Source organism: Ovis canadensis, chromosome 1 (assembly GCF_042477335.2).
Source record: "Ovis canadensis isolate MfBH-ARS-UI-01 breed Bighorn chromosome 1, ARS-UI_OviCan_v2, whole genome shotgun sequence".
NCBI lineage: Eukaryota > Metazoa > Chordata > Mammalia > Artiodactyla > Bovidae > Ovis > Ovis canadensis.
The window spans coordinates 261,594,604-261,620,254 of NC_091245.1; the positions used below are offsets into that span (position 1 = coordinate 261,594,604).

Here is a 25,651-nt window from a genome sequence, read left to right on the forward strand (position 1 = left end):
ATGTCTAAAAAACAATTTATGTCCCTTAATTTAAACATCAGTTCAGTTCAGTCGCTCAGTCGTGTCCAACTCTTTGTGACCCCATGAATCGCAGCACACCAGGCCTCCCTGTCCATCACCATCTCCCGGAATTCACTCAGACTCACATCCATCGAGTCCGTGATGCCATCCAGCCATCTCATCCTCGGTCATCCCCTTCTCCTCCTGCCCCCAGTCCCTCCCAGCATCAGAGTCTTTTCCAATGAGTCAACTCTTCGCATGAGGTGGCCAAAGTACTGGAGCTTCAGCTTTAGCTTCATTCCTTCCAAAGAAATCGCAGGGTTGATCTCCTTCAGAATGGACGGGTTGGATCTCCTTGCAGTCCAAGGGACTTTCAGGAGTCTTCTCCAAAACCACTGTTCAAACGCATCAATTCTTTGGCGCTCAGCCTTCTTCATAGTCCAACTCTCACATCCATACATGACCACAGGAAAAACCATAGCCTTGACTAGATGGACCTTAGTTGGCAAAGTAATGTCTCTGCTTTTGAATATACTATCTAGGTTGGTCATAACTTTTCTTCCAAGGAGTAAGCGTCTTTTAATTTCATGGCTGCAGTCACCATCTGCAGTGATTTGGGAGCCCAAAAAAATAAAGTCTGACACTGTTTCCCCATCTATTTCCCATGAAGTGATGGGACCAGATGCCATGATCTTTGTTTTCTGAATGTTGAGCTTTAAGCCAACTTTTTCACTCTCCTCTTTCACTTTCATCAAGAGTCTCTTTAGTTCCTCTTCACTTTCTGCCATAAGAGTGGTGTCATCTGCATATCTGAGGTTATTTCTCCCGGCAATCTTGATTCCAGCTTGTGTTTCTTCCAGTCCAGCGTTTCACATGATGTACTCTGCATATAAGTTAAAAAAGTAGGGTGACAATATATAGCCTTGACGTACTCCTTTTCCTATTTGGAACCAGTCTGTTGTTCCATGTCCAGTTGCTTCCTGACCTGCATACAGATTTCTCATGAGGCAGGTCAGGTGGTCTGGTATTCCCATCTCTTTCAGAATTTTCCACAGTTTAAACATACTTCTGGCTTAAAAAGAAACCGTCATCTGATCACACAAGGTTGCCACAAACCTTTCAAACTGTAAAATCCACAGCATTTGTGAAGCACAATAAAGCAAGGTATGCTGGTCAGCATACACCATAAGTGCTGTGTTAGTTGATAAATGTGAAAAAAAGCTACATTTAAATTATTCATATACAAATAGCTTTGACCTGTGATTTTATAATATTCAGCTGTTATATCCTATACATATTCATATTGTTTTTATGTTGATAACATCTTGATTTGTCTAAAACAAGTCATCTTAGTCTGGTGGGCTTATTTACTTCAATCCATTACTCTCTGATGATTATTTAGTGATAGCTTTGTTAAATTAAGGGAACATAACACTAAAAAATGTTGACATATTAATATCTCATGAAAGATAGAGAAATTGTTTTTATCTTAAGGATCTATAAAATATGCCTGATAGAGTCTTAAAACTCATTCTAGGCATTTCTTTGTACCAGTCGTCCTCATATATTTGACAATCAGAGACAAACTTTAACACTGTTTGAACCTTAGTATTAGTTTCTGTCTACATTTCATGATGTTTCTCTAGTTAGCAGGATTTGAAAATGGAATAGTTTTGTTTAAAAATTGAAATATTAGACTTTTAAGAAATTGTTAACGTCTGATTTTATTTCTCCATTGGCTTCTGATTCAGACTTTGAAACCAAGATCCAGCTTCTCATCTTGCTGAGCATTTAGGGCATTATTAATATTTTATTTCATGTTCTATTGTATATTTCTGCCTAGAGTTTTAAAACACAGTAGCCTGAAACAATAAGTATTTATTACCTCACTGTTTCTGTGATCATGACTCCTAGTACAGCTTAGCTGGGTGCCTCTGGCTCAGGGTCTCTCACGAAGCTGCAGCCGACGCATCACTCAAGACTGCAGTCATCTCCAAGTTCAACTTGGGGATAATTGCCTACCAAGCTCATTAATGTGGCTACTGGTGAGCATCAGGCCCACAGTTGTTGGCTACAGAGGTCTTTGCTGCCTGATTCTCAATAGGATAGCTTATGTTATGGCACCTGGCTTCTTTCAGAGCCAAGAGCACAGAGATGAAGCCAGTCTCTTTGTAATGTAGAGTCAGAGGTGATGTTTATCACTTCTGTCATAGTTTATTGCTTAGAGGTGAGTTGCTGGTCTACACAGACTCAAGGGGAGGTGATTGATCATACAGGGGCATGCATACTGGGAGGTAGGGGATTTTGTTTGTTTGTTTTGCTTTTTGAATTGTTATTGGAGTACAGTTGCTTTATAGGAGGTGGGGATCTTAATGGTTGCCTGCTGCATCTCTTGCAAGTACCTTGAACCTCTAAAATGTCCCACTTTTACTGTGTTGTTACATAGGATTAGGATGATAGAACTTCTGCTTAAGTTAATGTTGTCTTACAATCTTTATATAGAATGAGACTCCAGGAAATGGTGCAATCAGGAGAAAGATAAAGGCATGTTCATTTGTAATTTTGCTTATATGGCCTTTTCTAGTTATTTAGATGAGGAACTTTGCTTAAACTCTAAAATACTATCAAAGTATGCAGTTGGGGATATTTTACCTCTCTTCATTATGTAAATTGTAACCGATTTATCTTGCTCAGTATTGGTAAAGGTTTTCAAGGTGTCATGAAACGATGGGGATTTAAAGGCCAGCCAGCTACTCATGGTCAAACAAAAACCCACAGGAGGCCTGGAGCTATTTCAACTGGTGTAAGTATAAGTTAGTGATCCTCTTTTTAGTGGTGAAGATTCAGATTTTGTGCATATGGTGCTTTGGTCTGTCTTTGGGATCAAGTCACATAATTTGAATCTTATTTCAGATGGCTCTTAGTAAAAGTCACACTTTTATGGGTTCTGGCCTTTTTTACTTTTCAAAGCCAGACGTGAATTATCTGGTTATAGCCTATGTACTTACAGCCAATGTTCTCAGTACTGTCTGCCTACTTTCTTTCCCGTCACTGCCTCCCATGCTATATTCTGAAGTCTGCTAAAGTGATCAGGGATCAGAGTGCCCTTCCATCTGGCCTCACTGGTTCCTTAACAGATTTGTTTCTGCCTTAAAAGAGACCATTGGTAAAAGCTGTCAAGGACGATATAATGATAAAGGGGAAAGTAGTAGAGAAAGAAATGAGAAATAGACAATAGGGGCATAGGAAGGAGAGAAGGAGTTTTCTACTGCTAATTCAGGCCTAGTGAACACCTCTCCTAAGGTATAGCCTAAAGAACCTGGGGGAATGTTACTCTTTGGAGCATCAGAGGATGCAAGGTCAATTCTAAAGCTTGATAATGTATTCTACTTCTTATAAGAGAGATACAGTTTAAAAACACTCGAGTTAATTTCTCACCTGGCAGATTGTGCTGTCAAGCTGTTTAATTTTTTCCACTCTCTTGGCAAGGATGTTCTCTCATCCATTGCTGATGGAAATATAAAAGAGTGTATTCTTTATGGGGGGAAATGTGATATCTAACAAACTACCCATGTATTTTGCTTTTGACACAGCAATCCTACTTCTCAGAATTTACCCAAAAGATATTCTCCCCAAAATAAAAAGATGCATTTGTACCAAATTAGTCATTGTAACATTATTTGTAATTTATAAGCATAAATGTCCATACCTGGGAGTTCGGATGAACTCATCCAAACTCCCAGGTATAGTGGAATACTATGCAGCTGAAAAACAAACAGCAAGGTCATTGTGAAACAATGACATGATTTCCAGGATATAACAAATGCACACATTACCTGCTTATTCTTGCAAAAAGAAGGATGAAAAACCAGAAACTAATAAGATTGATTGCCTACTAAGGATGAGTTAGAGTTGAAGAGCTCAGTAGTGGCAAGAGTGACACTAAAGATATACTTTTTTATTACACTTTTTACTTTGGAACCATGTTAATGTTTTATATATTCAAAGTAAAATAAAAACAGGGGTGGAGGGATCCATAATGGAATATAATTAGAAAATGAACCTATTTCAGATGAGTAACAGACCCTCACTAAAGTGGAGGACTGGAGTGGACTAACTTAAGTAACTTGTGAACACAGTTGTTGGCTGTATACCCAGAATCTAAATTTAAAATGTTCTGTGTGCAAGTATTGAGTTCTAATTATGTTTTTTGAAGTAGTGTTAATTAGCCATTCTGAGATAATTTTCTGTGAACTGTAGGATTGACCAGATGAATAAATATATTGATAATGGAAGCCAAGTTTCTCACTGTTTGGAGATAACTGAGTCTGTCCTTCAGTCACTCTGCAGAAAGATAGTAACATTAAAAGCAGGGGTGGGAGAGTAGGACCATTCCAGCTGCAGTGGATAGATGGAGTTCAAGTCAGTTATTACAGAAGATTCGTGAAAACAGGCTAGACAGTCCACATTTTTTCTTTGAATGATAGTGAGATGTGTTTGTATGTCCTTCTTAACACCTCGTTTGCTGCTCTCTCTTGTTACTGAAGTTTTCTCTTAAAGATGTTCTCGGTCTGTGTTTTTATTGTTCTAATCTAATTTAGAAAGGGAATTTTCTAGGGGTAAATGTGACTAAATCCATGTTTAGTTTTTTACTGGGGCCTAGCAATATGGGAGGGTGTGGAATATTTTTATGACTTACTTCTCATTTGCATTTTGGTTTGATTGGTACTGTTGGAAATTGAGAAGCACTACTTGAAAAGTGCTAATTTGGGTTCTCTCCTTTAGGATGTTGCCAGAGTCTGGCCTGGAACTAAAATGCCTGGACAGTTGGGGAATGTGGATAGGACAGCATTTGGACTAAAAGTAAGTTTCTGGAGCGACTCTTTTTAGGAATAAATTAGTGCCTAAATGCAAATGCAACAGTATGCTTATTTAACATGTGCCAGTGTATAGTTTTACAGTTACTGAGGGGTGGGGCTATATGAGCTCTGTGTGTGTGCATGTGTGTGTGCATGCGTTGGAGTTGCTATCATGTGTATGCATTTAACGTCCGAGCCTTGGAAAATGTACTCATTAAAAAGAAAAAGTTAATTATCTATTATTTGACCTAGAAGATTTCCACAAGGTGTTATGTGAAAAAATAAATATTCAGAACATTATGTGTAATACTCTTATAATAAACATAAGCTCTCTACATACATGTTGTCATGCCATGTAAACACAGAGAAGATGGTTATATACCAGATTATTTTTTATTAAATGTCAAATGTGTGGGTGGATATGGGTGAGGAAAAGAAGAGAGGGAGACAATAGAGACAATCAAAATAGGAAAAAAAGTACTCAAAAAGCATTGTGCTATACATCCATTATTGTAAAATAATTATATATTTAAAAAGGGGAAGTTAAATTCACTCTCTTTGAACTTGAGGAATATATGTAATATCTAAGTGAAAATGAGTTGTAGATAATAGGTGCCATATAATTATATTTTTATTAAAACAACTAATCTGTGTATATGTATGAAACATATAGAAAGTACAAAGAAGAAAATAAGCCATTCAAAAGAACCACCTCCAAAGATAATCATTGGTAACATTTTGGTGCACATTCTTTCATTCTTATTCTAGATATATGTTATTTATAAATTTTAACCAGCAGAAGTTTTTTTTAATTTTATATAACTAAATCTAAGATTATTTTTCCTCTTCTATTACTTTTATATGTGCCAGTTCAGTTCAGTCACTCAGTCATGTCCAACTCTTTGTGACCCCATGAACTGCAGCATGCCAGGCTTCCCTGTCCATCACCAAATCCCAGAGCTTACTCAAACTTATATCTGTCAAGTTGGTGATGCCATCCAACCATCTCATCCTCTGTCATCCCCTTCTCTTCCCACCTTCAATCTTTCCCAGCATCAAGGTCTTTTCCAATGAGTCAGTTCTTCAAATCAGGTGGCCAAAATATTGGAGTTTCAGCTTCAGCATCAGTCCTTCCAATGAATTTTTCAGGACTGATTTCCTGTAAGATTGACTGATTTGATCTCCTTGCAGTCCAAGGGACTCTCAAGAGTTTTCTCCAACACTGCAGTTCAAAAGCATCAATTCTTCAGCATTCAGCTTTCTTTATAGTCCAACTCTCACATCCATACATGACTACTAGAAAAACCGTAGCTTTGACTACCTTTGTCAACCTTTGTTGACAAATCTGCTTTTTAATATGCTGTCTAGGTTGGTCATAGCTTTTCTTCTAAGGAGCAAGCATCCTTTAATTTCATGGCTGCAGTCACCATCTGCAGTGATTTTGGAGCCCAGGGAAATAGTCTGTCACTGCTTCCACTGTTTCCCCATCTATTTGCCATGGAGTGATGGGACCAGATGCCATGATCTTCGTTTTCTGAATGTTGAGTTTTAAGTCAACTTTTTCACTCTCCTCTTAACATAGACATCTATTTGTATCTACTGTGTGTATTTTCTTTTCATGTATGCATATGTATGACAGGAGAGATATCGGTTTCCCTAGTATTTAACATTTACCCATGAGGTGTGGATCAAACTGGATTTTCCCCCAAACCCTTTCTCAGTACTATTTCTTGACTATTCTCACTTGTGTAAATGTTTTCCCCATGTAAAGATCTGTTTGAAGGCCATCTGCTTAGCACACTTTTTTTAAAAAATCAGACCCAGAGAGATGATGGCTTCCCAGTTTCTAGTTGCAAGCTCATATTAACTAAAAATAAACTTGAATTTCCACTTGTTACTCTTAATGGTGCCAGCAGAATATTGAGACATCCTAGTAGTCTTGATTGTTCAGTCACATTTATACTTAAAATGAGAGTTTTCTACCACTTAACATGAGACATGTGTTGTGGTATTACAATACAAGTCATCCATAGGATTTGAATTTTTTATTCTCATTCAATATTTTGAGTTGCTAACATGATTATAACTCCAGGCTACTTATAGTCTCAGCTTTCGTTTGTATTAATGTAAGTGTATTCTCATACTTTCAACTCTTAAAGTTTGATTTTATTTCTACTTTAGGTGTGGCGAATAAACACAAAGCACAATATAATCTATGTCAATGGTTCTGTACCTGGACACAGAAATTGCTTAGTAAAGGTATGTGTAACAGTCTTTATTTTCTCTTGTTCAGAGATATGGATGTGTGCCATGAGTTCTCTTCTCACCCATATGTGACTTGAAAATAAGTAGCTGTTTCCCCACGTGTTCTTTGCTAATTTTTCTACTTATGTAGTAGCACCTGAGTGAGAAAATTGCATAAAATAACCTATAGGTTATGTCTCTAAAACCATAAGCCTATACAAAGGGTAGGTCTAGTAAGAGGCTCTTTAGAAATACAAAAAGGTTAGTAGCAAAACTACTTATTAAAAATACCAATATATCTCCATCCTTCCAAAGACTTTTTCATTTTTAAAGAGTACTTTGACATGGGAACTGGAATTATGTGAGGTGAAAGTTAAATGAGAATCAACAAGAAAGGTGGTTTGAAGTCGACATTTTGAGAGATTTATTATTATTACTAGCATTGCTCTGTCTTTTCCTTGAAAATGTATTTTTGTGTTCAAACATGAAGAGAAGAAAACACGTTGTACAAGATAGACTTGAAAAAAATTCTTAAGCTCTTAGAGACTTTTTTTCCCATCAAATAAAAACAAAATAAATATTCAACCTGGGATTTAAGTCAACATAATACAAAATGAGAAATCACTTTTGAATTTTGAATTGTCCATTCTGAAAAATGAACTTGTAGTAGAAGTGTATCAGCAGTTCTCAGAAATAGGCTTTCATTAATTTTCTAACAAGAACAACAAAATAGGTTGAAACTTAAATCCTAGATTTTTCCAGTCAGGTCAAGTCAATTGCATTACTAGCATAAGGTACCAAATTTGTTTCAGTCTTACAGTAATTAAAATTCACTTTCTGGCTTCCCTGGTGGCTCAGATGGTAAAGAATCCACCTGCAATGCAGGCGCCCTGGGTTCAGTCCCTGGGTTGGAAAGATCCCTGGAGGAGGGCATGGCAACCCACTCCAGTATTCTTGCCTAGAGAATCCCATGGACAGAGGAGCCCGGCAGGCTGCAGTCCATACGGTCACAAAGAGTTGGGCACAACTAAGTGACTAACACTTTCACTTTTCTGGAACTCTTCACTTCTTTGATTGAATTCTCATTTTTTTTTTTTAAGAAAAAAAATGCATTTGATTAATTATTGCAAGATTTGGGCAGGTTTTTGTTTTTTGTTTTGGTTTGGTTTTGGTTTTCAGGTTTTTAGGTTTAGGTGTTTCCAAGCTCCAGGTCACCCAAGTCATACTGGTACCAGAAGCCAGCAGATTGTCACTCTGCTTCTCCTAACAGTTTGGCCTCAGAATTCAATGTATTCCTATCTCCAGATTTTGTTATGTCATTTTAAATCACAACCTAATAAAAGAGAAAAAAGGAAAATAACCATTTTTCATAATAAATTATACTGGATAGCAGACGAAATTTTAAACATTGCCAAATCCTCCTTTTCTTTCCATTCGCTGTATACAGTTCTAGGCTAGCTTCCAGCTAAGAACTGCTCAGGTTTACCCCACTATTGTCCTTGACACCAACAGGGATGAATAGGTCAACTGCCTTGAAATACCACATGTACAGGGTTCAGATCTGGTTGTTACAGACAATTTACAATCAACAACACTTACTATTTAGATTTTCCATCCACTTCAACAAAGATTGCCTCCAAAAACTCAATCCACTTAATGACTGATGGCTTGCTATCACTGAAGATGTTCAGAAAGTACACTGAAGGCAATTCCAAAAGACAAATCCAAATGCATTTTGAGAAACTATACCATCAAAGAAGTGTCTGGCCACTTTGAAGTGTTAACACACTAATGAATATATTTCCAACAAACAGATTTTGATAAAAGAACTCATCTTGAAAAAAGTCTTTGAAATATAGTATCCTTTAACTGTCTTTTATAACCTTAAATGTCCATCCCAAATATTAAAGTGTGGGTTTAGGGGAGTGTTTTGTGAGCTTGTGCTTTAAATGTCAAAAGTTTGGTAAATCTTCTGAAAATATTCACCCCACTTTGTCCATTCTTCCCAATGATTCCATAGCAGGTGAATAAGCCCCTTGTCTTTGGGGGTCTAGGCTCTTTTTGCTGGATGGGCAGCCTCATTAATTCACTCATTCCACAGGAGCTTTTGGCTTCATCAGAATACAGAGTACTAGGCTGCCAGTAACTTTTTTTTTTTCATTCTAAAGTTAGTAAGTGTCTTAGGGATACTAAAACCTGTTTAATCAATGTAAGTTTTTGTTGTTGGAATTCACTAAATGTATTAAGAGAGCCTAAAGAACTGTTTTCTACAACATAATATACTTACTATGCATGTGTGCTTGTCCCTATATCCTGATTTATAATGTGAGTTTATTTTCAGTTTTGCCTGTTTCGTGTGTGTGTGTTCTACCTCCAGCTTTCCTAAAAAGGAATTGAACTGGTTTGCCAATATACGTAAATAAAAAAGAATGAAAGAGAGAGTCCTGAAGGCAGGGAAATATAAAGCCAGTGGTAAGATTCAGTACACAAAAACATGTACCAGCAACTTTGGCAAAAGATAGTGGAGTAGAGGGACCTTGAGTTCACCTCTTATGAGCATACCAAAATCACAATTAACTGCTGACCAACCATCAATTTAAAACCAAAGACTGGAACCTCCCAAAAATGATACTCTACATCCAGTGATATAAAGAAGAAACCACAATGAGATGGTAGAGAGTGCACTTGTGATATAATCAAATCCTTTACCACCTGGCTACCACAAACTGGAGAATGAGTATATCACAGAAGTTCTCCCACAGGAGTGAGTTCTGAACCTCCCCAGGCCTAACATCAGAAAGAGGAGCTCCCAGAGCATTTGGCTTTGAAGGCCAGCAGAGCTTGATAGCAGGAGCTCCATAGGACTGGGGGAAGCAGAGACCTTACTGTTGAAGGGAACATGCAAAATCTCATGTGCACCTGGAACCATGGCAAAAGCAGTAATTTCATAGGAGCCTGGGTCAGACCTACCTGGTGGTCTTGGAGGATTAACTGGAAGTTGTCAAGCAGCTGTGGTTCAACCTAGGGATGTAAAAACCAGTGGCAGATATATTAGGGAGTATTCATCATGAACTCTCATTGGAGGCTGATGTCTTGCTTGGGTCATTAGTACAAAGACCTGGCCCTACCCAACAGCCTGTAGGCTCCCAGTGCTAGGACACCTGGAGGCCAAGTGATATACTCATATACTCATATACTCTGTGATATACTCATTCTCCAGTTTGTGGTAGCCAGGTGGTAAAGGATTTGATTATATCACAAGTGCACTCTCTACCATCTCATTGTGGTTTCTTCTTTATATCACTGGATGTAGAGTATCATTTTTGGGAGGTTCCAGTCTTTGGTTTTAAATTGATGGTTGGTCAGCAGTTAATTGTGATTTTGGTATGCTCATAAGAGGTGAACTCAAGGTCCCTCTACTCCACTATCTTTTGCCAAAGTTGCTGGTACATGTTTTTGTGTACTGAATCTTACCACTGGCTTTATATTTCCCTGCCTTCAGGACTCTCTCTTTCATTCTTTTTTATTTACGTATATTGGCAAACCAGTTCAATTCCTTTTTAGGAAAGCTGGAGGTAGAACACACACACACGAAACAGGCAAAACTGAAAATAAACTCACATTATAAATCAGGATATAGGGACAAGCACACATGCATAGTAAGTATATTATGCAAAGTATATTATGCAAAGACACAGCTGCATCCATCAACAGACAGGCTGCCTAAAGACTTCCTGAGCCCATAGCCACCTTTGACACACCTCTTGACACAAGCCTACCCACCAGAGGGCCAAGAACCAGTCCTACCCATCAGTGATCAGTCACCAACCCCTCTCCCTCCAAGAAGCCTGCACAAGCTTATAGAGCAGCCCCATCCAGCAGGGGACAGATACCAGAAACAAGAAAACTAAATCACACAGCCTGTGGAACTGAGCCTGCAAACTGATCAGACAATCTGTTGGGACCAACTGATCCCTGAGCCTTTGATGATGAGCTAGGAGTGTACTGCTAGAATACACAAGACATCCCATATAGAGGGCCACTTCTCCAAGATTGAGAAACCTAACTAACCTATCACATACAAAGAAATACAAGTAGAAATTTAAACAGAATGAGGCAACAGAAGAGTATGTTTCAGATGGAGGAACAAGATAAAACCTCAGAAGAACAACTAAGTGAAGTGAAGTTTAGGCATTGTATTCAAGGAGTTCAAAGTAATGATTAAAAGATTATCCAAGAACTTAGAAAAAAAATGGATATGCAGAGCAAGTAGTTAGAAGTTTTTAACAGTCAGAAAACAAGCAAACAGAGATGAATAATGAGGACAGTTGAAGAGACCTTTGGGCCAACATCAGGCACACTAACATTCTTATCATAGGGATCATAGAAGAGAGGGCATGAGAAAATTTGAAGAGGTAGCCTCAAATACCTGAAAATTTCCATAACCTGGGAAAGGAAACAATTACCCAAGTCCAGGAAGTGAAGAAAGTCTCATATAGGACTAACCCAAAGAGGGACACACCAGTACACATAAGAATCAAATTGACAATAAATAGAGAAAATATTAACAGCTACAGGGAAAAACTAGAACATACAAGTGAACTCCCATAAGACTGTCTGCTGGTTTTTGAACAGAAATTCTGCAGGCCAGAAAAGAATGGCATGATACATTTAGTGATGAAAAAATCTACAAACAAGGATACCCAGCAAGACTCTGATTCAGATTTGATGGAGAACTCAGAAGCTTTACAGACAAGCAAAAGATAAAGATTTCAGCATCACCAAACCAGCTTTATAGCAGATACTGAAGACTCTTGAGAGTTTCTTGGACTGCAAGGAGATCCAACCAGTTCATTCTAAAGGAGATCAGCCCTGGGTATTCTTTGGAAGGAATGATGCTAAAGCTGAAACTCTGGTACTATGGCCACCTCATGTAAAGAGTTGACTCATTGGAGAAGACTCTGATGCTGGGAGGGATTGGGGGCAGGAGGAAAAGGGGACGATGGGATGAGATGGCTGGATGGCATCACCAACTCAATGGACGTGAGTTTGAGTGAACTCCAGGAGATGGTGATGGACAGGGAGGCCTGGCGTGGGGTCGCAAAGAGTCAGACATGACTGAGCAACTGAACTGAACTGAAAGGAAGTTCTCTAAGCAGAAAAGAAAAGGCCGTAACTAGAAACAAGAAAATTATGAAGTGGAAAAGCTCACTGATAAACAGTGAGCAGACATACAATAAAGGTACGAAATCATCCACGAAAACTAGTAGGGAGGTTAAAAGACAAAAGTAGTAAAATCATCTGTATCCACAATACACAGTTAAGGGATACATAAAACAATTAGATGTAAAATATGATATCAAAAAAACAGTAATCATGACGGGAGAAGAGTACTAATGTGGGGTATATAAAATGCAATTGAAATTACAAAATCAGCAACTTAATCATATGTATATAGCTGATGTACCAAAACCTCATGGCAATCACAAACCAAAAATACATAATCTATATATATACACAAATAGCTTTACCATCTGAGCTGTAGAACTACTAATAACTCAGATGGTAAGAATCTGCCTGCATTGCAGGAGACCTGGGTTTAATCTCTGGGTCAGGAAAATCCCCTGGAGGAGGAAATGGCAACCCACTCCAGTATTCTTGTCTGGACAGTTCCATGGACAGAGGAGCCTGGCAGGCTACAGTACATGGAGTTGCAAAAGAGTTGGACACAACTAAGTGACTAACACATACACAAAAGTAAAAGGAACCCAAACAACACTAAAGGTAATCATCAAATCACAAGATCAGAGAACAAAAGAAAGTGGTGGGGGTGGAGGGAGACCCACAGAAGTCCACAACAGTTAACAAAATGACAATAAGAACATATATTGATAATTACCTTAAATGCAAGAGTACATCATGAGAAATGGTGGACTGGATGAAGCACAAGCTAGAATCAGGATTGCTGGGAGAAATATCAATAACCTCAGATATGCAGATGACATCACACTTATAGCAAAAAATAAAGAACTAAAGAGCCTCTTGATGAAAGTGAAAGAGGAGAGTGAAAGAGTTGGGCTTAAAACTCAACATTCAGAAAACTAAGATCATGGCATCTGGTCCCATCACTTCATGGGAAATAGATGGGAACCAAGGGAAACAGTGACAGACTATTTTGGGGGGCTTCAAAATCACTGCATGTGGTGACTACAGCCATGAAATTAAAAGACACTTGCTCCTTGGAAGAAAAGCTATGACCAACCTAGAGAGCATATTAAAAAGCAGAGATGTTACTTTGCCAACAAAGGTCTGTCTAGTCAAAGCAATGGTTTTTCCAGTGGTCATGTATAGATGTGAGAGTTGGACCGTAAAGAAAGTTAAGTGCTGAAGAACTGATGCTTTTGAACTGTTGTGTTGGAGAAGACTCTTGAGAGTCCCTTGGACTGCAAGGAGATCCAACCAGTCCATCCAAAAGAAAATCAGTCCTGAATATTCATTGGGAAGACTGATGTTGAAGCTGAAACTCCAACACTTTGGCCACCTGATGTGAAGAGACCCTGATCCTGGGAAAGATTGAAGGTGGGAGGAGAAGGGGATGACAGAGGATGAAATGGTTGGATGACATCACTGACTCAATGGACATGAGTTTGAGTAAGCCCCGGGAGCTGGTGATGGACAGGGATGCCTGGCATGCTATCCTCCACGGGGTCACAAAGAGTTGGACACAACTGAGCGACTGAATTGAACTGAAGGGGATTAATTGCTCTAATCAGAAGGCATAGACTGGCTAAATGGATACAGAAACTAGACCTGTATATGTGTTGTTTAGAGGAGACCCACTTCAGTTCTAGAGACATATAAACTGAAAGCAGTAGGATGGAAAAAGACATTCCATGCAAATGGAAATTAAAAGAAAGCTGGAGTAGCAATATTCATATCAGACCACTTTAAAAAATAAATGTTGAAAGAGACAACGAAGGAAATTACATAATGATCAAGGAAAGAAGATGTAACAATTGTGAGTATATACACACCCAACATAGGAGCATCGCAACAAGTAAGACAGATATTAATAGACATAAAAGTGGAAATTGACAGTAATACTAGTAGGGAATTTTAATGCCCCACTTACATCAATGGACAGATCATCCAGACAGAAAAATCACTAAGGAAACACAGGCCTTAAATGACACATTAGACCAGATGGAAATATACATTTCAAGGGCATGTGTACCATTCTTCAGGTTTGGTCATGTGTTGGGTTACAAAGCAAGCCTTGGTAAATTTAAGAAAACTGAAATTGCATCAGGCATCTTTTCTGATCACAATGCTATGAGATTAGAAAGCAACCAGGGAATTCCCTAGTGATCCAGTGGTTAGGGCTCAGCACTTTCTCTGCTAAGGACGTGGATTCATTCTTTGGCCATGGAACTGATATACCACAAGCTGTTTGGTGCAGACAATGAAAAAGAAAACAACCACAAGAAAAAAATCAAAAACATAAACATGCAAAAGCTAAATAATATGCTACTAAACAACCAATGGATTACTGAAGAAATAAAAAAATACCTAGAGAAAAATGAAAATGAAATAATGATGATTAAAAATCTATTGAACAAAAGCAGTTCTAAGAAGAAAGTCTATAGCAGTACAAACTTGCCTTAGGAAATAAGAAAAATATCAACATAGCCTTATACCTAAAGCAACTAGAGAAAGAAAAACAATTGAAATCCAAAGTTAGTAGAAAATAAGAAATCATGAAGATCAGAGCAGAAATAAATAGACACTAAAAACAAACCAAAAAAATGTAGAAAAGATCAATGAAACTAAAAGCTGATTCTTTAAAAAGATAAACAAAGTTGATAAACTTTTAGCTAGATTCATTATGGGAAGAGAAAGGAGAGGATCCAAATCAGAAATGATAAAGCAGAAGTTAAAGCCTATACCACAGAAATACAAAAGATCATAAGAGGCTGCTACAAGCATTACAGAAGGAAATGGCAACCCACTCAAGTATTCTGGCCTGGAGAATCCCATGGACAGGGAGCCTGGTGTGTGTCCATGGGGTCTCAAGAGTTGGACATGACTTAGTGACTAAACCACCACCACAAGCAAGTATATAACCATAAAATGGACAACCTGGAAGAAATGGACAAATTCTTATGAAGGTACAGCCTCCCAAGACTAAGCAAGGAAGAAACAGAAAATATGAACAGACCAATTACCAGTACTGAAATTGAAGCAGTAATTTTAAAACTGAACAGACAAAAGTCCAGGACCAGATAACTACACAGAAAAACTGTATCAAACATTTAAAGAAGAGTTAACACCTATCCTTCTGAAGCAGTTTCAGAAAGTTACAGAGGAACGAGCATTTCTGAACTCATTCTATGAAGCTACCATCACCCTGAGCTTCCCAGGTGGTGCTAGCGGTAAAGAACCCACCTGCCAATGCAGGAGATATGAGACGCAGGTTCAGTCCCGGGGTTGGGAAGATCCCCTGGAGAAGGGCATGGCAACCCACTCCAGTATTCTTGACTGGAGAATTCCATAGACAGAGGAACCTGGGAGGCTACAAGTCCATAGGGTCACACAGAGTCAGATACGAGTGAAACAACTTAGCACACATTCACCATCACCCTGATACCAAAATTAAAGATAATTACAAAAAAAGAAAATTACAGGCCAATATCACTGATGATAATAGATGCAAAACTCCCCAATAAAATTTTAAAAAAAATCTAGCCAGCTGAATCCAAAAATACATTAAAAGGATCATACATCACAATCAATTGGGATTTATCCCAAGGATGTAATGATTTTTCAGTATCTGCAAATCAATTAATATCATACAGCACATTAACAAGTTGAAGAATAAAAACAATATGGTCATCTCAATACATGCAGGAAAAGCTTTTGATAAAATTCAACATCCATTTACGGTAAAACTCTCCAGAAAGCAGCCATTGAGGGAACCTGCCTCAACATAATAAAGGCCATATATGACAGACCCACAGCTAGCATCATAATCAATAGCAAAAAGCTAAAAGCATTTCCTCTAAGATCAGGCAGAAGACAAGTACCCACTCTCGCCACTTCTATTCAACATAGTTTTGGAATTTCTGGCCACAGCAATCAGAAGAAAAAGAATCCAGATTGCAAAAGAAGTAATAAAATTATCACTGTTTACAGATGAAATGAGACTGTACATAGAAAATCCTGAAGATGCTATCAGAAAATTACTAGATCTCATCAATGAATTTGGTAAAATTGCAGGATGCAAAATTAATACACAGAAGTCTGTTGTACTTCTTTACACTAACAATAAAAATCAGATGATAAAATTATGGAAATAATCTCATTTACCATCACATCAAAAAGAATAAAATACTTAGGAACAAACCTACTAAAGGAGGCAAAATACCTATACTCAGAAAACTGAGATGCTGATGAAGAAAATTGAAGAAGACACAAACAGATGAAAAGATATACCATGTTCTTGGATTGGAGGTATCAACATTATTAAAATGATCATACTGTCCAAGGCAATCTATAGACTCAATGTATTCCCTACAAAATTTACAATGACATTTTTCATAGAACTAGAAAAGAAATTTTAAATTTTGTATGGAAACACAAAATCCAGGATAGGCAAATTCAATCTTGAGAAAGAAGTACAGAGCTGAAGGAATCAGGTTCCCTGACTTTATACTACAGAGTTACAGTAATCCAAACAGTTTGGTACTGGCACAAAGACAGACATATAGATCAACGAAATAGAATAGAAAACCCCAAAATAAAGCCACACACCTATGATCAGCTAACCTACATTAAAAAGGCAGTAATATACAATGGAGAAATAATAGTCTTTTCAATAAGTAGTGTGGTAAAATTGGACATCTGCATGTACAAGACTAGAACATTCTCTAACACCATTTACAGAAATGAATTGGATTAAAGGTCTAAAAATAATATGGGATGCTATAAACTTCTACAGGAAAACTGGCGGAACACTCTGACATAAATCACAGCAATATCTTTTTTGATCCATCTCATAGAGTAATGGAAATACAAAAATTAACAAATGGAACCTAATGAAATTTAAAAGTTTTCACAACAAAGGAAACCATAAACAAAGTGAAAAAACAACCTGGAGAATGGGAGAAAATATTTGCAAATGGCGCTACCAACAGAGAATAATTTCCAAAATATATAAACAGCTCATACAACTCAACTTCAAAAAAACAAACAACCCAATGAAATAACAGGCAAAAGATCTAAGCAGGCATTTCTCCAAAGAAGACATACAGATAGCTAAAAGGCATATGAAAAAAAACCCCTCGCTAATTAGTAGGGAAATGCAAATCAAAACTACAGTGAGGAAGTCACCTCATACCAGTCAGAATGACCATCATTAAAATGTCTATCAGTAGTAAATGCTGGAGTTGATATGGAGATAAGGGAACCCTCTACACTGTTGGTGGGAATGTAAATTGGTGCAGCTACTATAGGAAACAGTATGGAAATTCCTTAAACTAAAAATCTGAGTTACCATATAGCCCAGCAGTCTGACTCCTGGATGTATAACCAGAGAAAATGATAATTCAAAGGGGTACATGCTTGCCATTGTTCATCACAATCCTATTTACAGTAGCCAAGACATGGCAACAACCTAAATGTACATTGAAAGAGATATAAAGAATCCATGGTACATTTATACAGTGGAAAATTGTGTGTGTGTGTGTGTGTGTGTGTGCGTGCGTGCACTCAACTCAGTCATGTCCAACTCTTTGCAACCCCATGGACTATAACCCACCAGGCTCCTCTGTCCATGGAGTTTTCCTGGCAAGAATACTGGAGTGGGTTGCCATTTCCTACTCCAGGGGATCTTCCCAATCCTGGGATCAAGTCTGTATCTCCTGCATTGACAGGATTCTTTACCACTGCATCACCTGGGAAGCCCAAGGTGGAATATTACTCAGCTATAAAAAAGAAAGTGCCATTTGCAGCAACATGGTTGAACCTAGAGATTACCATACTAAGTCAAAGAGAAATATCATATGTCACTCATATGTGGCATCTAAAAAAAAGATATAAATGAACTTATTTACAAAAACAGAAATAGACTCACAAACATAGAACACAAACTTGTGGTTACCAAAGGGGAAAAGAATAAGAGAGGGATAAATTAGTATCTTGGAATTAGCAGATGCAGACTACTAAATATCAAATAGATAACCGATAAGGACCTACTGTATGGCAAAGGGAAGTATACTCAATATCTTGCAGTAAATTACCACAGAAAATTTTGGTGTTCTCTTTATTGTGTATTTGCTTGGGTTTTCTTTTATAAATTCTGAGACAGTTTAATTGGTAAGAATATCTTTTTTTTTTTCCAAGTTAAAGTTGAACCCAGAATTAGAGAATTGGAAAAAAGATTAAAACAAGTGTTTCCTTTTAGGCAACTGACTGGTAATTTCCAACAATTTTAATGAGAGATATGAATATAAATGTTTTTCTGTACTTTGCTATTCCTAGCAGCTGTGTACTAACGTCAACCAAATTACTCATTTCTTATTGCCAAAATGTCTTATTTTAATCTGTGTGTATAATTAACACGTAATTTTTTTTATTTATCTCTGAATGGAGTTTGTGGAATGAGTCAGAAGCTTTAAAGAATCTAATAATATTTTCCAAAAATATAACAACATTTTAGATCATTTCAATATCTATGTTATTCCTCAGTTTATGAATTCACAAATGTAATTAGAATATTTTTCAAATATAAAGGTTAGTTAATAGAGCTAATTTAGAGACTCTGGCATTATTATTGTTTTTTGTTAAATACTACTCTATGTTTAGCTCTCAGAACACTACTTGTTAAATATATGCTAATTTCCTTAATAAAGCTTGTTATTTGGGGTTATGTATTAGAATTTGGGGTTATTTGTTAAAATTAAGACTAACAAAAGTACTAGATAAATTTTATTTTCTTTAATCTGAGCTCAAAAAATCCTATGGTAGAATATAGAATAATAATAACATTGGGTTGGCAAAAAAGTTCGTTCAGTTCATTTTTTTTCCATAAGATGGTTCTAATAGCATCTGTGTGGGTTTGTGCTCAGTCACTTCAGTTGTGTCCAACTGTGCAATCCTATGGACTGTAGCCCACCAGGCTCCTCTATCCATGGGATTCTCATGAGGTAGTTGATTAACTTGAGGAAGTCTATGTTTCTGTCATTGGATTAGTTAAGTTTATTGGAATATACATATATGTATATATACATATACATATATAAAGTATGAGGAACTCAGTGTATAACAGCTATATTGTTCACATTAGAAAATGTAGAAACTGAAAACAAAGAAAAAATAAACAAAATGCGAAAACAGATATTCTAGGATTATAAGTAAACCAGACTATCTTTAAAAAACTTATTAATAAGATCTTTGCTTCCCCTACCTCCCAGATCAAAGATTCTATACTGCCTGCATATAAGGATTTCTGTAAAAATCTACCATTTCCGACATATTTCCCTGATGAGGATGAAAAGGAGCTACCAGAAGATTTGTATGATGAAGAAGTGTGTCAGCCTGGAGCACCTTCTATTACATTTGCTTGACTTCATTGGACATGAGAGAACCCCACATATGCTGTGAATTCTGATGAGCCAGAACAGTAACATAACTAGGAATTATGGGGGTTTTTCCTTAGTTAAAACATACCACATAACCACATGGTTCTCTTTTACTGTGTATTTCTCAAATTATGTTAAATGTTTATAAATTTAACTTCTACTAAAGATTTGTCTGTCTTTGTGAAAGGGTGGTTGTGGAATGGTGTCAACTCATATGGAGACTAGATAACTTATCTAGATTAAAGAAAAAAGAAAACCATTTCTTGAGCCTCAAAAACAGAGGAATTCAGATGTTTATCTAAATTATAGAAATGTTTATGTTATAGTTAAAGGCCTGACACACAAATTAAAATCACAAATTATGGGTCTTATATATTATGCTTGTGTTGGGGGGTATAGTTATTTTTTAGCTTGATGATTCAACTATAACTCTTTCATTTTTGGCTGTGTCTCACAGCATACAGTGGTTAAGGCTCTGCACTGAATCACCAGGGAAGTCTTGTAATCATTTTTCCTTGATGCCTTCCAAAAGAGATTTGAAACAACCTGGGTGTGCATTCAACAAACTTATTAACCACCTATTACTCAAAATGTTGATAATAGCTCCTGGGTTTCTCTTCATTGTATCAAATGAAAATATTTACTAATGGCTACTTGTGACAGATAATTAAGCCTAACAATGTTAGTATCATGCTCATGTTCAGTTGTTCAGTCATGTCAGACTGCAATTTCATGGACTGTAGCCTGCCAGGCTCCTCTGTCTGTGGAATTTTCCAGGCAAGGATACTGGAGTAGGTTACCATTTCCTATTCAGAGGATATTCCCAACCCAGAGATCAAACCCGAGTCTCTTGTATCTCCTGCATTGGCAAGCAGATTCTTTACCTCTGAGCCATGCTCTAGGCCAATGTAAGTATAAGCAGGCCTTACCTAACTACTGGATTTCCTCTGGACTAGATTCCTAAGGATACACAGAATTTTAACTTTTTAAACTTCAGGTGTCTTCCAAGACTTGATTCACATAGCCACCCAAGAGACTTACTAATCACCTTTTAATAACAAATTCATTAGTTACCAGGAAATCACACGAAGACCTACCAGTATTTTGGGGTCCACATTGCATTTCTCATTCTTAATTTTAAATCCAGCTGAAGCCACATCTCTCTTAAAGTTTTCATTTATATTTCATCTCTTTTTATTAAAGATTTGTGGTAGTTGACAGATCCATGTGTTAAAATAGTAAAGTAAGGAGAAAACATGTAGGATGATATAAATTAGTATAAGTGGGGGGTTGAGAAGAAATGGTGCCAATATAATACAGTTGAGCAGGCTGTGGCCTGAGTTGAGCAGAGGTGTTATATTTGGTTTGGCTCTGAGCTTCCTGGATAGCAAAGTAAAACAAATAACATTTGTTTGTTTCATGTTTCTCTTTAATTACGAGGTCCTCAAGAGGAGTAATTTTAAATTGCAGTAAATCTTGTTTAGCACATTATTTTTTATTAAAAATAATTTATCAAACTAGGAATTTCTGAACTTGTTAAAAATAAACATATTCAAGGGTAAAATATTAGACACATTGTTGTCAGAGACCGAGTAAGGCTATCCTTTACTACTTCTAGACAACAATGGTTTTGGAGATCTTAGCCAATGCAGTAAAACAAGAAAGAGTAGTGATATGCAGGGATATGAGAATAAATCTCATTTGTAAGAAATATGATCTACCTAGAAGATTTAAGACTGTCAACTGATAAGCTGTCAGAACAAATGAAGACAGTTCTGGTGACTAAATACAACTTCAGTATACAAACATGGACAGAGGAGCCCAGTGGGGTACAGTCCATGGGTCGCAAAGAGTCAGACATGACTGAGTGACTAACACACTTTATACAAACATATAATAGCAATATTAGGCAATTCTGTGATATGGAAGTGAATACCATCCACAGCAGCAATTTTTTAAAAAGTTACTGAGGAAAGAAGCCTAACATACTCTGAGGTCTTGCTGGAGAACTAAAAATGTAATTGAAGAACATGAAAGAAAACTATGATGGTCCTCTCTATTATTTAAGTTATGAATGGGAAGATGTAATATTGTAAAGAATTTAGCCTAATCCTATTTTTAAAGTCTCAAAATGACTTACCATAGAACTGTTCAAGCTAATTGTAAAAATGGAATGAATGCATAAATTTAAGGATAACCAAAACTTAAAATGGTACCCATTCATTGGGTTTGCCCCATTGTTTGTTTAGGGATTATTTATACCTATTTAATTTTGAAATTCAGAATATTGTGTACATCAATTCACTCCTTTAATTAACTGCATTTGACCAAAAGATTTTAGTAAACTTATAGATGTGTCAAGGTTGCTGATGAAATGATGGGAAGTTGTTAATCTACAAGACAGATGAACAGTTATTGCTGGAGAACATAAAATCTTGTTTCTGAACAAGGTATCTGCTGAGATTTGTATCAGGAGTCCCCAACCTCTTCTGAATGAGAAACTGTTTAATTTCCCAGGAGCCATTGATGGGAGAAATCATTACTCAGGAAGGATGCTTTATGCAGTGCAGGAGACAAATCATATCATCTGAAAGTAGCCAGATGACAGAAGAAGGGCAGGATATGTGGCCTTTTGAAGAAGGCAGGAAATCCTCTACACCAGAGAACCTGCCCCAGACCCATCATCATCTTTCACCAGAGTCTGTGTTACCCAGTCCAATCCAGCAAACCAGGAGATGAGTTGTTGGGGCAAGGAAAGCCAGCAGACCAAGAAGATTGTGGGTTCATGTCCCCCAAAAGCAATGTTGCCTAAATTAGAATTCAAGTTTCTTTTATACTAAAAGGGTAGGGAGTAAAGTCAAACACCCCCCTGGTTCTGATCAGACTCTTGAGAGGATGTTTTAATTTCTTCCTTCCTGCAGTCATTCACAGGTGGGCCTGGTCAGGGTGTTTCCTCTGAGCTAAACAGAGGTATTTTAGCTTAATGCTCATTACCTGCGAGGCTGGGTTCCCAGAGATGGGCCATTATGTATATCCCTTTAGTGATTAACTTATAACAGAAAACAAAGTTTCTTACCCATTAAAATTCCCTACAGTCAGTATCCATTCCCGTGAGAAAAGGGACAAAGACAGTTGTGGCTCTTTCCTGCTGAACAGGGGCAATGAATATTCTTGAGAAATTTTTAGTAGTAAAATCGCCTTTCCTTTATTATCTACAACTATTTAGACCTGATGGAAACTCTTAGCTCTTTGTTTCTAATTTGTAATTGAACGTAGGATTGGGCATAGGGATGGACTTGGGTTCTAGTTCTCAATACATATATACTAAATGCCTATGCTATAAAATAAAATACACTGACTCCTCTCCAGCCATAATGAAATTACCATTTACTTCAGTTGTGTAGGCAGACCTGTTGGAGGCAAATTCATGAGGAATGTTTAGTATAATGTGCAAAGTTTTAATATAATGGTCAACTTCTAGGTCTTTCAGAACATTTATAGACTTATCCCATCTAGGTAGATGCCTAGAAAAAACAACCATACAATATTTCAAAGGGACTTAATTTAATCCTATTTCTGAGAGCAATTGATCCAGAGCAAACCTTGTTGTTGTCATTGTTCAGTCGCTATGTCTGACTCTTTGCGACCCCATGGACTGCAGCATGCCAGGTTTATCTGTCCTCCACTATCTCCCAGAGTCTGCTCAAATTCATATCCATTGAGTCAGTGATGCTATCTAAACATCTTATCTTCTGTTGCCACAGTCTTCTCCTGCTCTTAATCTTTCACAGAATCAAGGTCTTTTCTAATGAGGTAGCTATTCACATCAGGTGGCCACAGTTTTGGAACTTCACCTTTAGCAACAGTCTTTCCAATGAATATTCAGGGTTGATATCCTTTAGGATTGGCTGGTTTGATCTCCTTGCAGTCCAAGGACCTCTCAAGAGTTTTCTCCAGCACCACAATTTGAAAGCATAAATTCTTCAGCAATCAACCTTCCTTATGGACCAATTCTCACATCTGTACATGATTACTAGGAAAACCATAGCATTGACTATACGGAACTTTGTCAGCAAAGTGATGTCTCTGCTTTTTAATATTTAATCTAGGTTTCTATAACGATCCTTACAAGGAACAAATGTCTGAACATCACGGTTACAATCAATGTCCGCAATGATTTTGGAGCCCAAAAAAATAAAATCTATCACTACTTCCACTTTTTCCCTTCTATTTGCTAGGAAGTGATGGGAACATATGTTATTAGTTTTTTTGTTTGTTTATTTTAATTGGAGGCTAATTGCTTTACAATATTGTGGGGTTTTGCCATTCATTGACATGAATCAGCCATGGGTGTACATATGTCCTCCCATTCCTGAGCCCCCCTCCCCCCCCCCCGCCCCCACCTTCCCTCTGGGTTTTCCCAGAGCACCAGCTTTGAATGCCCTATTCATGCAACAATTTGCACTGGTAATCTATTTTATATACAGTAATATACATGTCTCAATGCTGTTCTAAAATCATCCCACCCTCATCTTTTCCCATAGAGTCCAAAAGTCTGTTCTTTACATCTGTGTCTCTTTTGCTGTCTTGCATATAGGGTCATCACCATCTTTCTAAATTCCATATATATATGTTAATATATTGTATTGATGTTTCTGTTTCTGGTTTACTTCACTCTGTATAATAAGCTCCAGTTTCATTCACCTCATTAGAACTGACTCAAATGTGTTCTTTTTTTATAGCTGAGTAATATTCCATTGTGTATATGTACCACTACTTGCTTATCCATTCATGTGCATCTAGGGCATCTGGGTTGCTTCCATGTCCTAGCTATTGTAAACAGTGCTGCAATGAACATTGGAGTACATGTGTCTCTTTCAGTTCTGGTTTCGTCAGTGTGTATGCCCAGCAGTGGGATTGCTGGGTCTTATGGCAGTTCTGTTTCCAGTTTTTCAGGGAATCTCCACACTGTTCTCCATGGTGGCTATACCAGTTTTCATTCCCACCAACAGTGTAAGAGGGTTTCCTTTTCTCCACACCCTCTCGAGCATTTATTGTTTGTTGACTTTTTGATGGCAACCATTCTGACTGGCATGAGATGATACCTCATTGTGGTTTTGATTTGCATTTCTCTGATAATGAATGATGTAGAGCATCTTCTCATGTGTTTGTTAGCCGTCTGTATATCTCTTTGAATGAACAGAAATGTCTGTTTAGTTCTCTGGGCCACTGTTTGATTGAGTAGTTTATTTTTCTGGTATTCAGCTGCATGAGCTGTTTGTATATTTTGGAGATTAATTCTTTGTCAGTTGTTTCATTTGCTATTATTTTCTCCCATTCTGAAGGCTGCCTTTCACCTTGCTTACAGTTTACAAAAGTTTAATTAGGTCCCACTTGTTTATTTTGTTTTTATTTCCATTACTCTGGAAAGTGGGTCATAGAGGATATTGCTGTGATTTGTGTCAGAGAGTGTTCTGCCTATGTTTTCTTCTAAGCATTTTATAGTTTCTGCTCTTACATTTAGATCTTTAATCCATTTTTAGTTTATTGTTATGTATGATGTTAGAAAGTGTTCTGGTTTCATTGTTTTACAGGTGGTTGACCAGTTTTCCCAGCACCACTTGTTAAACAGATTGCATTTTCTCCATTGTATATTTTTGCCTCCTTTGTTAAAGATACAGAAAACGAAGATCATGGCATCTGGTCCCATCACTTCATGGGAAATAGATGGGGAAACAGTAGAAACAGTGTCAGACTTTATTTTTGGGGGCTCCCAAATCACTGCAGATGGTGACTGCAGCCATGAAATTAAAAGACGCCTACTCCTTGGAAGAAAAGTTATGACCAACCTAGATAGTATATTCAAGAGCAGAGACATTACTTTGCCGACTAAGGTCCGTCTAGTCAAGG

At 37.3% G+C, this 25,651-nt stretch overlaps 1 protein-coding gene across 1 annotated transcript in view; it reads left to right on the plus strand.

Annotated features, from left to right (window-relative positions):
* Positions 1 to 19,906, plus strand: part of MRPL3 (mitochondrial ribosomal protein L3) — a 57,229-nt gene extending 37,323 nt beyond the window's left edge. Inside the window, exons 7-10 of the mRNA XM_069566119.1 lie at positions 2,695 to 2,803; positions 4,786 to 4,863; positions 7,041 to 7,118; positions 19,574 to 19,906. Coding sequence (XP_069422220.1) covers positions 2,695 to 2,803; positions 4,786 to 4,863; positions 7,041 to 7,118; positions 19,574 to 19,726 — 418 coding nt within the window. The 3' untranslated portion in view covers positions 19,727 to 19,906. The remainder of the gene's footprint in view (positions 1 to 2,694; positions 2,804 to 4,785; positions 4,864 to 7,040; positions 7,119 to 19,573) is intronic.
* Positions 19,907 to 25,651: the final 5,745 nt, after the last annotated feature.